We start from the raw sequence: 15854 nt of genomic DNA on the forward strand, positions 1-15854 counted from the left end.
AATTAGATTATTCATGAGAGCAGCAGACTGATGTTTGTGTTTTTTCAGTCTCCTCACATGTTCACTGCGGGGAAAGTAGGGCAGTTTGTGCAGCGGCTGACGGATCGACCCTCTCTCCTCTCACTCTCTCCTCTCCTCCGTGTCCTTACATTACACCGTTACCCTGACATTACACGACACTAGCGGAGGGGGCGGGGCTGGAGGGTGGGGGAGGGGGAGGGAGCGCGCAGCTTCATTTCTCTCAAACCTAGCGGGCTTCCGTAGATCCGCTAGAAACCAACATGGCAGCTTCCATGTGCTAACGTGAGAGCAGAACCCTGGAGCTGACACCGGCAGGTAAACAAACAGCAGAGACGCCTCCCCGCATTCATTTTCCAAAGAAGCCACAGACAAAATAGAAAAGCGGAGCGAGAAGTTGTCAACGCTAAACAAGTTAGCCGCTACTTGGTTAGCCTAGCTAGCTAGCTAGCTAGCAAACATGCTAACCAGCAAGCTGTTGTTGTCTTAAGTAGTGGTGTTTGTCGTTTAAGCCGAAATGACAAACAAGCGTTCTCTAATTTAATGTTATATTACTGTAAGACACAGGTATTTAAAGAAAATCTAATTTATTTTGCGTTTCAAATCAATATTAATGCTGTTGATAAATCAGTGAGTTAGTTGGTTAACATATACTAACCAGCAGCTGTGATATCTGATATTTTCATAGCCGTTTACTAAGCCAAAGTGCATATTAAATATCTCCAGCATGTAAAATATATCTCATTCAATCTGGAGAATTTTTGGTGGGGCATGGCATGCCAAATAACCGTTGTCATGGAGACATATGAATATGTAAAATCCACTAAAGACAAAGGTACAGGCCTGAAGGGTTTGTTTTTGTGTGTGCTGTGCTCAAATTAAGTGTGAATCGATCAACTGACCCGCAAGATCACTGGCGAATTTGAACATTCATTAGTTGTTAAAGGCGTCTTTCAAATCAAGGTGCATACAGTTAGCAGTGGAAGTATACACTGGTCAGCCACAACATTAAAACTACTGACAGGAGAAGTGAATAACATTGACCGTCTTGTGACAGTTCAGTGTTCTGCTGGGAAACCTTTGGACCTGGCATTCGTTCGTGTGGACATTACTTATGCATGTACCACCCACCCCATAACAATGACACTCCTTGATGGCAGCAGCCATACCCAGCAGGATGCAGCCTGACACAGACACACACAAAAATACTTTAGGAACAACTGAAAAAAACAAAACATGAAGAACATCACAAGGTGTTGACCTGGCCTCCAAATTCACTAGATCTCAAACTGATTAAGTATCTGTGGGATGATCCACAGAGGACCCTCCCTTCCAAATCCCCCCCACTAACAACATCTTGTTGCCAGACACCACAGGACACCCTCAGAAGGCCCATGTCCGTTCTCTGATGAGTCACAACTGTTTTGGAGGCACAAGGGAGACCTGCACAATATTAGGAAGGTGGTCATAATGTTATACCTGATTGGGGTATCGTCAGTTTTCAGCACCAAGGCGCATTGAGAAAGGAAAGAAATTGTAGAAAGGTTAAAACTTGTATGTGTTGCAATTTTACTAGACTTTATGTTTAATTTTATATGTTTTCTAAAGACATATTTTTGCAGACGGTGTACCTTGATGTTGGTTCGGACAGCCCGGCTTTACCCCCTCATCGTTTCCCACCACACGCATCCATCCCGCGCCTCTTGTGCCACGCAGACCTTTCTGTGTCGTGTTGGCAGTGCTGCTGCTGCTGCTGCTGTCACCAGCAGGCGACCGAGATCCATGGACTCCGAGGTTCCCGCCACCGACCCTAAACCCACGCCCGCTGCAGAAGATACGAGCCCGGCCGCCGCTGACGGGACAGGCGGCCAGGAGAAGGCGGCTACTGCGGGACTGCTCCCTGGAGAGACGGTGGTGAAGGAGGGAAAGGCGGCCATCTTGTTTCCCAGTGCCAATGAGGTGTTTTACAACCCGGTCCAGGAGTTTAACAGAGATTTAACGTGAGTGTGAACCCTGAATATCGAGTCTTTGCACGTAAATATAAGACGTAATGTCACTTCACGCCACAGGTATCGGCCCCTCAGATGCATTCAAGGTGTTTCCATATACTGAAGGAGTTTATTGGTGGTTAAGGTTGATTCCATAAAGAGTGTAACTCAGCTGAGTACTTACCATAGACTGTATATAAATATACACAATGCGTCCCCACTTCCTTCCATTGGCCAAACTGACACTATTTTCCCGGGGATACGGGCGGCGCCATCTTGCAACTTTGGAGCCAGAGTCCAAATTAAAGTGACAAGTAAAAAATAGATTGTGAAGGGATTTTTATGACCCTGTCAGTCAAAATGACAGGCAATGAAAAAGTCTCGCACAACCTCTGATTTGACGTGTATTTTAGTGTTTTAGTTCTGCCCAAGTCCCGCCCACTAACATGGAGGAGGCGGAGCTTATGACCTTAATACTGCAGGCAGCCACCAGGGGGAGCTCTACTTGCTTTAGCTTCACTTTTAAGGAACACTTTCACCATCCATCTTTATATACGGCCTATGATATTTACAATCCTCTGAATTAGCCGTAGGTCATAAGAGAAACAGTGTAACTTCTGAATATGTGGGAATTGCATACTTAAATATTTACCTGCAAATCTCCTTAATGTTCTAACATGAGCAATGGTTTGTTTTGTCACATATCAACTTAAAATTTTAACTTATACAGACATGGTAAAGACAATATTATATCTATCTAAGTGTTTGCCTGCATTCAGATTTGATCAGTTTGGGATCAGTTTGTAGTTTGCAGTCTTTTAGAGTCCAACCTAACGACCAAAGTCAGTTCTTCCTGTTTTTGTAGAACAACCTGAAGCTTAAATTCCTTCAGTCTTTGCATGAAAATCATCAAAATCCTCCCAGCTTCTGCGACTCGCAAAACTATGTTTGTCCAGCGGCCACATGGTGGCGCCATCTGGACAAAAAACAAAAACCCAACCACAATCAGGTCTTTCATTAGACCTACTGTTAATGTTTGTTCAGCAGTTTTTAAGATATTCTGCAGACTACAGATTGATGCACACGAATGAGAACCTAACCTGCTCAGTTTAGGTTTGCATTTATTTTGTTTTTGTTTTATTCTGCAGCCATATTTTGTTTCGCTTGCTCCAGCCCTTCCTGAAGAAACTGCAAAACGAGAACTGGTTTTGAATTACCGGTGACTTCAAAATTATGACGGGAGTTGTGTTTTTAGGAGAGAGGGCTGGTTTTACGTTCTTAAAGTCTTTATTAACAGTACACGTGGTTTTTGGTTTCCAGATGTGCTGTGATCACAGAGTTTGCCAGAGATCTGCTGGCTCAGCGCGGCGTGAAGGTGGTGGTGCCGGGAGAAAAAGAGCGGGTGGTGGTCTCTCTGTCGGAGGACGCCAACGAGGCCGACAGTCAGACGGAGGAGAAAAATGGAGCGGAGGAGCCGGCTGTAACCGCAGAAGTAGGGCAGAAGTGTGAGGTATGTGTGCGACACTGATCAGCCACAACATTAAAACCAATGGCAAGTGAAGGGAATGACATCAATGATCTGGTTGTAATGCAATGTTCTGCTGGGAAATCTGGTCCTGGTATGTGGATGTTATCTAGACACGTACCGCCCACCTAGACATTGTTGCCGACCAAGCTCTCCAAAAGCTTGGTCGGCAACAAAAACTGTTTAGGAATAACTCAAAAAACATGAAGAACAGCCCAAGGTGTTGACTTGGCCTCCAAATTCACATCAAGTGTCAGCTCTTTCTGGCAAGGACTGGTTGCTCCGTACATGAAAAGCTAAACCGTCCTCAAACTCCCCAACCGCTTCCCAAAATCTGTCGGCGCAGCTTTTAAGTTTGGTCCCTCGCGCCCCTTTCAGCAAGGCCTTCGCCTCCTGGAGGGCCTGGCGGCGTCCGGTTTGCGCTCGGTGCGCTTCGCCCTGGAGGTCCCGGGCGTGCACAGCGTCACCGCCAACGACTTCTCCACCAAGGCGGCGGCTCTGATCGCCAGGAACGCCCAGTACAACGGAGTGAGCCACCTGGTCCAGGCCAGCTGCAGGGACGCCAGGTATGACTGCTCGAGGTCGGGGGATCTAGGAATACTAAGATAAGAGTGGTCATAGAAAAGTTTGCCAAATGTTTCCTCATTTCTCTCTCTTTGTTGTTTTTTTTATTTCGTGCCCAGCATGCTGATGTACGAGATGCGAGGGAAGAAGGAGCGCTATGATGTCATTGATCTGGATCCCTACGGCAGCCCCGCCTCTTTCCTGGATGCTGCCGTGCAGGCTGTCAGCGAAGGAGGTGGGTGGTTCAATCTGTCATGTTCATCCCTTCCGACTCCCTCCGTCACGTGTCATCTTCTGAAAAGCTCACGGCAATAAGTGGAGCACGCACCAGAGGAGCTATTTGTCTCCGCTTACTTATTTTCAAGGTGGTTCAGGATCTTCAGGTCATTTCTTTTTTTATCTCATTTCGGCCTCAGAGTAGGTGGAACCTTAAAAATCGCACAAAACAAGTTTGATTTTGCACAAATCCCAATTTAAAATATCGTCTGGTTACGTACACCGATCAGCCACGACATTATGACCACCGACAGTCACGTGACGATACAATGCTCTGCTGAGAAACGTTTGGACCATCCTGATGACGTGTAGGTCTCCCTTGAGCCTCCCAAAACAGTTGTGACTCATCGGAGAATGGACATGGGACTTCTGAGGGTGTCCTGTGGTGTCTGGCAACAGAATGTTGTTAGTGGGGGGCCTTTGGGGCCTTTGGGACCTGTGAGATAAGGGGGAGGGGCTTCTGCAGATGCTGCTGGGGATGGCTGCTGCCATCAAGGAGTGTCATCGCTATGGGGTGCTGTCTGCTTTTGCTCGTACACAAAACCACTGAAGGATTATTCCCCTCGACTGGCCGTTGAAGCAAGGCATGGTAGCCCATCGGGTTAAATCTGCCATTTTCAAATCGTATAGTTCTGCTCATCTATTCGTGAAAGACTGAATGTGCTTCTCGTGTTATCTGTTGGCTTTCAACCTTCTTCAAAGACATGCATTTCAGTTAAACGGGCATAAGATCAGTTTGACAGTTGGATCTAAAGTGAGTCTCAGTTGGTTTGTGAAATATTTCTTGTCTGGGTTTTATCCTGTTATATTCAAAAAAACAGTTTCTTAAACGGTAAAACTTCACCCATTGTCTGCAACTAGAGGGAGTCACTGCACCGTCTAAATTTCCTGCAGTTCTCTTTTGTCGTCCTTGCTGACTCTCTCTCTCTCTCTCTCTCTCTCTCTCTCTGTGGGTGTGTTTTCTCTCTCAGGTCTGTTGTGTGTAACGTGTACAGACATGGCCGTGTTGGCAGGAAACAGCGGAGAGACCTGCTACAGCAAATATTGCTCCGTCTCCATCAAAGCCAAATACTGCCATGAAATGGTGAGAGCATCGAGCGCACACATACACACACACACATTCACGTGCAGCACATGAACAGACACGTCATGTGCTCATCTTTTCTTGCATGAATGCAAACAGTATGTGGTTGAATCCCCCAAACTTAGGATATGTTTGCAGCTTTTTAGCATCATTAAAGCGTTAATATAGATTTCTGTCCTTGTTGCTTTGACTATGGCTAACTAACTGGTAGAACAGTAACAACAAGTGAAGTTTATTATGGAACTGTTAGGGGTTTATTGTTTGATCGTGTTCTCCGTGATCCACTACTTTGTTCACACTTGACATTTTAAATGCATCTCGAGATCCTGTCTCCTTTCTTTGTGTTCTGAAGGGAAGCCAAAGCAAGTAGAGCTCCCCCTGGTGGCTGGCTGCAGTATAGATCATTAGCTCCGCCCCCTCCATGTTAGTGGGCGGGGCTTGGGCCAAACTAAAACACTAAAATACACGTCAGATATATTTTTTTAAAGGATGGTTTCACTCATTTCAGGTAGTTAATATAATGTTGTTCAATTTTTTGGATAAGTTTCATTTTTGTTAGTTTTTTGACGCTATAGAAACAGGATGTGACCTATCCTATTCTTTGTATCTGGTGGAGGTAGAGCAGAGCGCAGTATTAATTAGCGAGTGAGTCTGGAGGAAGTGTGGTCGGGTCATCGATAGCGTGGCTCCACTCTCGGACCGTGCCGCGAAGACTCTGGCTCCAAAGACGCGAGGAAAATGGCATCAGTTTGGCCGATGCAAGGACGTGTAGTCCATATTTATATACAGTCTATGGTTCACGCTACCATAGGAACGAGGTCATATGTGTCCCAGACCACCTCTCTCAAATGTGTCCTTGATACGTCCCGGGTATGTTCACATCTGCACTCGGCCACTTGTGATGGGATCACTCATATAACCAGGTCTGAACGGGGCCATTGTTAGAAATAAGCAACTGGTGAAGTGTTTACAGGGTTTTCTTTCAGGAGGACTTTCTTTCTTTGAGAGACGTCTCACAGGAAAATAATCCCCACCTTCTATCCATCTTCAGGCTCTTCGCATCATCCTCCACAGTTTGGACCAGCGGGCCGGGGTGTACCAGCGCTACATCCGGCCCCTGCTGTGCGTCAGTGTCGACTTTTACATTCGGATCTTTGTGCGCGTCTTCACGGGACAGGCCACGGTCAAGAACTCCGCCAGGTGCTCACGCCTACACCCGGTTAACTCACATATACGGCCTTCTGTCTGAAGATGAAAGATGAAAGAATGAATGATCCTGAAACTGGGTCACTGCAGCAACAAATTGTAAAAGTAAATGCAGCAGCAGAACTAAAATAACAGAAATATGAGATTTAACGTCAATTACTTAGACACATTTTCTCTTAAGGCCGGCACTTTTAACTTTGATATGTAACACAACATACACAAATTGACACAATACCAAAAAAATCCTATTTAGATGCATTTTAAGTCAAAAGAATAGTGTAGCTGTGCCTTTAAGGCGCTTACATACGCATAGAAAAGGACATATTTGAGATGTGCTCAGTGGTTAAACTTAAATCTTTGTCTCATTGTGTTGCAGTAAGCAGGCTCTGGTCTACAACTGTGTCGGCTGCGGGTCTTTCCACTTGCAGAGAATGGGCAGGAGAACGAGCAATGGAAAAAAGTAAGACTGTGCACACCGCTCTGTTGGATGTGACAGTGATGTATATGATGATGCAAACCCCTCACACTTGGAGGCAGAAGTTGCATCTCCGTGTCTTGCCTCTGGCTCAATGTAAACTTGCATCTGCTGTGATTTCAGTATGAAGTATTCCGCTGCCACCGGACCCCCCGTTGGACCAGAGTGTGAGCACTGTGGACAGAGACATCAGGTGACACATTTGGTTATTTTCTTCATCGATGATTGAGTTATTACAGCGTAAACATACGCACATACAGCTGAAGCTTGCATCTATCTTCCCTCCGTGAAGCTGGGCGGTCCCATCTGGGCGGAGCCGATCCACGACCTGGCGTTTGTCCAGAAGGTTTTGTCTTCGGTGTCGGGAAACCCCACCAGATTTGGGACGTCCAAACGGATTGAGGGGATGCTCAGCATGGTGACCGAGGTATGCATTTACCTTTTTAAACACGCACCGATCAGCCACAACATTATGACCCCCCCACCCCATAGCAATGACACTCCTTGATGGCAGCAGCCATCCCCAGCAGGATGCAGCCTGACACAGGCGCACACACAAAAAACGCTTTAGGAACAACTCAGCACAAGGTGTTGACCTGGCCTCCAAATTCACTAGATCCCAAACTGATCAAGTATCTGTGGGATGATCCACAGAGGACCCTCCCCTCAAAGGCCCCCCCCACTAACAACATTTTGTTGCCAGACACCACAGGACACCCTCAGAAGGCCCATGTCCATTCTCTGATGAGTCACCACAAGGGAGACCTACACAACATTAGGCAGGTGGTCATAATGTTATGCCTGATCAGTGTATATGCTCTTATTATTCCTGCTATACGCATCATATTTTTGTATTGACATGAAGGCGTGGTTAGCTTCTTCAAGTGTGAAATGTGCGCTCACGTTCAAACAGCCGTGATGATCGTCTCCTTGGCTTCAGGTTTTGTTCTCCACTGATTCATCGTCACATCTGTTGTTGCCGTTTGTTCCAGGAGTTGGAGGACGTGCCTCTTTATTACGCCGCGGACAGCCTGAGCAGCACGATACACTGTAATACCCCGCCCCTGCTCCAGTTGAGGTACGCACATGTATGCCCACAAACACACAAGGGCAGTTTGTATCACTCTGAAAGACATTAACATTGACTGGTATCAGAGACGTACTCCAAACCACAACTACTGCTTGTCTAACCCTCACCAAAGTCTAACCTTAACTCAAAGTCTCCAGGAGAGAAATTGCCTCTTTTTTTTTTACATGGCATTCAGTCAGTGTTTGTAGTAAGAAATTCTTCCATTCCTGCAGTGTTGATAGAAAAAGCTACATTTCTTAGCTACATTTCAACTGATGCCATGAGTAGCTTCTCATTTCTTAAACAACCATGTCTAAAGACACATCCTGTGGTCGTGGGAAAGATGTTAGTCTGTCTGAGAAGGGTCAAATCATTGGCATGCATCAAGCAGAGAAAACATCTAAGGAGATTGAAGAAACTACTAAAACTGGGTTAAGAACTGTCCAACGCATTATTAAAAACTTGAAGGGTAGTGGGGAACCATCGTCTTAGAGGAAGAAATGTGGTTGGGAAAAAAATACTGATTGATCGTAATCGGGGATCACTTAAACATTTGGTGAAATCATATCGAAGAAAAACAACAGTAGAACTCAGAGCTATGTTTAATGGTGAAAGTAAGAGCATTTTCACACCTACGATGTGAAGGGAACTTAATGAATTGGGACTGAACAGCTGTGTAGCCTTAAGAAAACCACTAATCAATGAGGCTAACTGGAAGAAAAATGCTTCAATTTGCTAGGGAGCATAAAGATTGGACTCTGGAGCAATGGAAGAAGGTCATGTGGTTGTTGTCTTTCCCAGTTTACCTTTGGGATCTTGGACTCATAAGGTCGCACACCTCAGTCCAAGTGATCGGGGAGACTGTCGTTCATTGGGGGACTAACGCAAACGGACTCCTTTCAGTGGTTTGGTGACGGTATCCAAGACAAACGAGTCGCTAGAGTCGCTGACCTATCCTCTTTTCAAGGCTAATGCAGCTGCAGCCTCAGACTCTCTCCACCGTACAGCTCCTTCCAGCCTACGCAGCATAAAATCGAAATCCTGACGGGCTACCTTTATGACAAATGCAAAGAAACTGTGCTGCATTTTTGATATTCGACCACTTCGAGCTGAACTACTGCAAAGTATTTAATCTTTAAAACAAGGCTGCACTCCCAAACAGTCCTTGGCAGTGAGGCTTACGGCTCTAAGGCTCCTTTTAGTCATAAAGTTAATCTTTAAAAAGTGGTAGTATTGCACTTATTCAAAATAATTAAAGTACTTTAACTAATCATCTCATGCGTTAACTAAACTTCCTGAGACTAGTAGCCCACTAACGTCCTGTATTAACATTCTAAAACTGTTCCTACACTTTCTTGGAGGCTTGTCTTTAGAGGAATATCTGTAAATTGATCCATCTGCAGCACATCCAGGTTATTTTTATACATTTGTCGCAGACTGAATCGGCTCGTTTTTGTTTCCCCTCTCTGCAGATCTGCTCTCCTTCACGCTGGTCACAGGGTTTCCCTCTCTCACGCCTGTAAGAACGCCATCAAGACAGACGCTCCTCCCGCGGCCATCTGGGACATCATGCGATGCTGGGTAGTCTCTACAAATCAATCGATAAATAAATAAAAGAGTTATTTTTAACTGTCCCGAACCTCCTTGGGTTGTTAGTTGAAGGTTTGCTCGACATTTAGGAAACACAAACTGATTTCCTGGGTTTGATTTATCGTCGATTTTAGGAGAAAGAAAACCCAGTGAAGAGGGAGAAGCTGTCTCCGACTAGCCCCGCGTCTAAGATCCTCTCAAAAGAGCCCAGGTGAGACCAGTCCTCCCAGATTCAGTCAGGCCACATTACAGATTTAGTTTGTGATACTAGAACAGGAAAGAAGCTGTTCAACACTCATTACTCACTACGTCAAATGTATGCTGACCTAACATCCTTGTTCTGGATATTGTGTTTGTGTGTTTGTAGCCTAGAGGCCTGTTTCACAGTTCGGGAGGACGCCAACCCTCAGTCGCGTAAACGTCACCTGACGCGATTCCAGGAGAATCCCCAGGCCTTCTGGGGACCCAAAGCTCGTGCGAAAGCCAGGTGAGTAACACAACCTGCCACACAAACACACACCTACACACACACACACACACCTGGCAGACTAACATAAGCACAGGCAAACAGCATAAGGCACATTAATGTGTTCTAATGGGACTTCAGCTGTAATAAAATGTGCCGCTTCTCTTTGCGTTTCAGACGGCAAGCTGAAATTAAAACATGAATGTATTCAGATATATTTAATGGCTATTTGGGGCTTGTAAACACTTAAAACACTTGAATTAGTCACTTAAACTATTGGGAGTCTGACCTTCTCGTTCCATTTAGCTCCACTCTTTGTGAAGCACTCCATGTCCGTCCCTTCAATTTTTATCGTCTCCACCTCCTTCCATTCCAGAAATTTAATTTACAACAACACAAGTCTGACCGGTTTAAGGACCATCCAGTTTCATCAATTTTTCCTTGTATCGGTTGAAACGTGCCCCGTAATGACTTCCCGATGCCGACATTATCAAAACCACCAGGGTTCGTACGTCACAGCCTGCAGAACATCTCTCGCTAAATCCACAACCAAATCAGAAAGAATTGACAGAAAATGTGGCAACGTCTCTAGACTGCACACATATACATTTGGCATTTGAGCGGTACGAGGATTGTTATCAGAAAAGTCAACTTTAGCTTTATTCACAGTCGTTTCGGTGGAGACACTTGTGTAAAGAAGGCTCTGTGGACTGCACACAAATCGAATTTTCAGCTTGTTTTCAGTTCTGATTTATAAAAGAAACTAAAACCGTGCAAGGAGCAATAACGTAAGACTGTTTATTTAAGACGTTACAGAGCCCTCTGCCCTAGGAGGCCTGCCCAATAATCTGTCCATTAAACTTTCTAGATTTGGCCAAACAATTTGACTTCATTCCCAGATATAGTACCAAAATTTTGCAAGAGAAACTGTGAAGATCCCTGAATCCCGTTGCTGACTTTTCGATCTCCTCCCCTCCCAGCGGCGGCATCGAAACTGATCTGCAAGACAAGAGGAAGAAGTTCCAGAACAAGAGGAAACACCAGATCACGGACTCCTCTCAGCTGAAGAACTTCCCCTGCAAGAAGTTCAAACAGGTCAGTCATGCCGCAAACGGCAAAGAGCAACAGTTAATCCCCCCGGCCGTAGGAACACTGCTTAAAAGCTAACCGCTAATTAGTGGAACGGGGCTGATCGTGTGTTCCTGTAGGTGGAACTCTTTTGTGTTCACGGTTTCTCTAAAACAAAGGTTGTTTCCTTGGAAAGACAAAAGACAAGCTGTTTCTTTCCTAGAAAAGTTTTTTGTTTTTTTTCTTCCAGGTAAACACCCACCGGACTCATTTCTTTTCCTAGAACCGTAATGGAAGATGCATGAATAATTTGCCTGTGGTTTTATGCCTGAAATGATGAGTTTTGTTTTCTCTCATCCCGTGTTCCCTGAACGCATCGCAACACAAACAGCGAGTTCGTTAATCATTTATGAGTTATTCAGAAGTCCTCGTCGCCATTCTTGGAGGAAGACCTTTGCCGCTGTAGGAGATCTGCTTTCAGGGATTTATTTGTCGCAGGTCGACTCGACGTGGCCGATGATGAAAAGGTTTAAATGACGCCGGCCTGGTTCGGGTTGTGGAAGTGGTTTTTTTTTTGGTTTTTTTTGGTATTTCCATTCGTTTTACTCAATTTAAGAGGAAGACGGGGGAAATACATGGTATGGGGAGTGAATCATTTCCTTTCAGCTGCAGCAGTAGCTAACACTGTTGTGTTTTTCTTCCACCTCCGGTTTCCGGAGTGTGTAAATGCTGCAACAAAGCCATGCTATTAATGTGTGCTTTTGTAAAACAATGGTATAATCTGTCCAGATTTGGGTCAGCACCCCTGGCAAGCAATTGCCTCTTGACTTTTTTCCAGTGCGCTAGTGTTTTCAGGCTGAAATAAGGTCACTATTTCCTACTTGAAGAAGAACGCGGCTCTCTGCAGCCTTCTCTGTGAAAGGTCGGATGAGCCGTCCAGGTCAGGAGGGCAGCTGAGCGCCCTCGGACCATGATGCTTCCCCCACCGTGCTTTCTTTGGCCGTGGTGATGAATTGTACCTTAGACGTTGACAAATTCATCTACTAACTCGAATCATCCCAACAGATTAACGCACCTCTTTCCGTCGTTGCAGTTTTCTCTGCTCGTCGGTTTTTTGTTTTATGGCCTGGAACGTTTTGGACTCATGGGAATGGTGCACTGGCAACGATAGTCTGGTAGAACATGTCCAGCAGCTTCCGGCAGATGTTAAACGCCCTTAGCCTCCTGAGGAAATAGAGACGGCTCTGACCTTTTTTGAGTCTATGTTAGCAGACAAGTCCAGTTTGTGATCCAGATGTAGACCCAGGTGCTTATAGGTCTGAACCACCTCTACACACTCCCCGTTGATGGTTACGAGCTGCAGGTGTAGGCCTCGACCTCCGGAAATCTACTACCACCTCTTTGGTTTTAGCTGTATTGATCTACAGCTAGCTAGCGAGGACAGGTTGGTGCAGACCAAAACGGTACTAAAAGGTGGGTTTACATCTGCAAAGTGAACATGAATATAATATCAGATTAATTCTAATATACAACTTTATAAGGTGTCATTTGTCCACATTTTTGGCACAGGTTTGGTCTCCACCAACCTGTTTTCGCTACTTGTTGTGTAGTTACGCCTCCAAGTCGTCTTGGCATGAAGTCACGCTTTCATTAGTTCAGTTTGGTGTAGAAATTTGGTGTTTTTAAACGGACATAAAAGGCGGAACAGTGGTGTGGTGGTTAGCACTGATGCCTCACAGCAAGGAGGTTCAGGGTTTGAATCCATCGGCCAACTGGGGCCTTTCTCTGAATTTGCATGTTCTCCCTGTGTCTCTCCGGGTACTCCGGCTTCCTCCCACTAGTTAGGTTCATTGTTGATTCTAAATTGGCCGTAGGTGTGAGTGTGAATGGTTGTCTGTCTCTCTGTGTTAGCCCTAGGATAGGCTCCAGCCTCAAGCAGTTCCAGAAAATGAATGAAAAGAGGAAACTGACGTAAAATTAATTAAGAAGTACTGTAGGGATCTCGATCAGTGCAGTTAGCTGCACGATTAGCAATTTGAATCCCGCTTTGGGACGCCGCAGCACAGCGCAGTAAAAGCGGAGCAGCCCCGACTGATGGTCTGTTCCCAGCACTTTACTAAAGCTGATTGAGTTCCCTGCAGCTCAGGATCATTTCAGCACAACAGGTTCTTTTTTTTTTTTTAACAAAGCTGGCTCGCGCAGGTCTCACAGAAATAAAGGCAGACATTTACCTAAATACTAATTACCCGTGCGAACTCTTTGGTGTCGGCACACTGCGGCAGACACATGCCAGGGAATGAGTCGTCTCCATAGGCTGCTTTCTGGCAGGTGTTCCACTCGCTTCTGGTTTCCAGCCAGATGAGCCCAACGCTTCAAATCACACTTTAAACGTTTCATTCACTGCTGTAATATAACATCATCGTCCGGCAGCCTGTTTAAAGATTGATTTATTTTTTATTTTTCCTCAGGGAACGTGTAAGAATGGAGACAAATGCTGCTACTCCCACGACCTGGAGCAGACACAAGAAGAGAAAATGGAGTAATTCCACCTCACTCTGTTTTAATTTTTATTTTATTACTAGAGCTTGAACGGTCCGTTGCAGCAATGGATTATGTTATAAAGATGCAGCGCTATCAGACTGTATTTTTTTTGGTTGAGGAACCTAAAAGCTGAGGATTAATGTGTATATAACATGACCTTTGTTCAGTTTTAAGACAGAGCTTTTTATGCCATTTTTTCTTTTTAAACTGTTGTCAGCTGGTTGAACATACCAATAAAGTCCTCATTTTGACTTTAAATACCTTTTATCTTTGTCTTTATTTCTGTAACTTTATAGCAGGTCACCGTTTGTGTTCATCTCTACAAACACACACTTTAAAAATACGATCTGAGTCGCTCCTTTGATTCAAAGTTGGAACGAATTGTACGGAAGATGTAAATTAACCAGCAGCAATTAAATCTTTTCAACCACCTCAAGACCTTGACGGTTATGAATGTTTTTCAAGATCAGTGTGTGGAACCCCAGCAGGGATCTTTGAACATCTTGATATTTGAGTGGTTTCTGCAGGCTAAACTTTGCGGGACTAGTTAAGAGTCCAAAAAGCGTACGGAAGAACGAACCAGAATTCCGTGGAGGCTTTTGCCGAGGACGGAGCTTGCGCAACCTCGGGCTTATTGTGATTAGCACGCTCTAAATGCTTTCCCATTTTTCCAACTCCCGTCTCAGCATAGCTTTTTATTGTACGTTCTTGACCCGTCCTCCCTTTTACAGACAGGAACTATGGAAAGCAAACCATCAGCCGCGCCAGCAAGTGAGGAAGAAGCACTATTAGGAAGATTCTGGACAACATCCGCTTCTGAGTTTTCCAAGAATTTCGGTGTTTTCCAACGGGGCTTCGGTGTCTCCTTTCTCGACTCCGTTTCGATGAGTGTTCGTGGCTGGTTCGTGCTTGTAGGCCAGGATGAACTGTTGGAAGACGGCCTTTTTTACGTCTCATGCTTGAGCCGATTCCTTTTCTGAAGGGAGAGCGTCCTCTGTCAAACCTCTGTTTTGATGAATCGTCATTGAGTTCTGTTGGTGAGAGACGTCAAACTACGTCAAACACTTGAAAAAGCGTACGGAAGAACAATGTTCCGGGTGCATTTGTCTTACTGTGGAGCCTTTTGGCAAGGACAGAGCTTGTGCAACCTCAGGCTTATTGTGATTAGCATGCTCTAATGGCTTTCCCATTTTTCCAACTCCTGTCTTACATAACAAACTGACACTATGGCTTTTTGTTGTACATTCTTGACCAGTCCTCCCTTTTACAGGCGGCAACTATGGAAAGTGAGGAAGAAGCACTATTAGGAAGATTCTGGACAAGATCCACTTCTGAGTTTTCCAAGCGTTTCAAGGCTTCAGGTGTTGAGTTTTCCAACGGGGCTTTGGTGTCTCCTTTCTCGACTACCGTTTTGATGAGCGATCGTAGCTGGTTCGTGCTTGTAGGCCAGGATGCACTGTTGGAAGACGGCCTTTTACGTGTCACTCTCGAGCCGATTCCTCTTCTGAAGGGAGAGCGTCCTCTGTTAAGCCTGTTTTGATGAATCATCACTGACTTCTGTTGGTAGGAGACGTCAAACTATGCCGTAAGCGTACTAATTCATAGTTCATGTCATAGGTGAGAAGTGTCCATCACTGCTACGTGGTCCTTGGTAGTCTGACACCTCCACCAAGGACCACAAATCCACTCCCAGGACAGAGGCAGCTTTCCCGATCAGCTTGTCGAGTCTGTTGCTGCAGCACAGTTCTGCCGACAGTGAACAATCTGAGCTTCAAGTGCTCTGACCTTTCTTATAGCATAGGGAGAGAACAGTATTAGTCAAATCGAGTTTATTGCCGGCGGCTCAGTGGTGTGGTGGTTAGTACTGATGCCTCACAGCAAGCAGTTTGCTCGTTTGGTTCATTGGGGATTGTAAATTGGCTGTAGGTGTGAGTGGTTGTCTGTCTCTCTGTGTTAGCCTTGTGATAGACTGGAGACCTGTCCA

General features: G+C 45.3%; 1 protein-coding gene across 1 annotated transcript; it reads left to right on the forward strand.

Annotated features, from left to right (window-relative positions):
* The first annotated feature begins 259 nt into the window (after positions 1-259).
* trmt1 (tRNA methyltransferase 1) lies at positions 260-14139 on the forward strand. Its single transcript, XM_084568782.1, has 16 exons — positions 260-336; positions 1627-2018; positions 3327-3516; positions 3910-4097; positions 4215-4330; positions 5343-5455; positions 6507-6655; positions 7038-7121; positions 7260-7329; positions 7429-7563; positions 8129-8214; positions 9678-9786; positions 9930-10006; positions 10163-10282; positions 11242-11356; positions 13798-14139. Exons 2-16 carry the CDS (start codon positions 1654-1656, stop codon positions 13870-13872), a joined length of 1992 nt encoding a protein of 663 aa, XP_084424908.1. The 5' UTR covers positions 260-336; positions 1627-1653; the 3' UTR covers positions 13873-14139.
* Positions 14140-15854: the final 1715 nt, after the last annotated feature.

This window comes from Chelon labrosus (genome assembly GCF_963514085.1).
Source record: "Chelon labrosus genome assembly, chromosome: 2".
Lineage (NCBI taxonomy): Eukaryota > Metazoa > Chordata > Actinopteri > Mugiliformes > Mugilidae > Chelon > Chelon labrosus.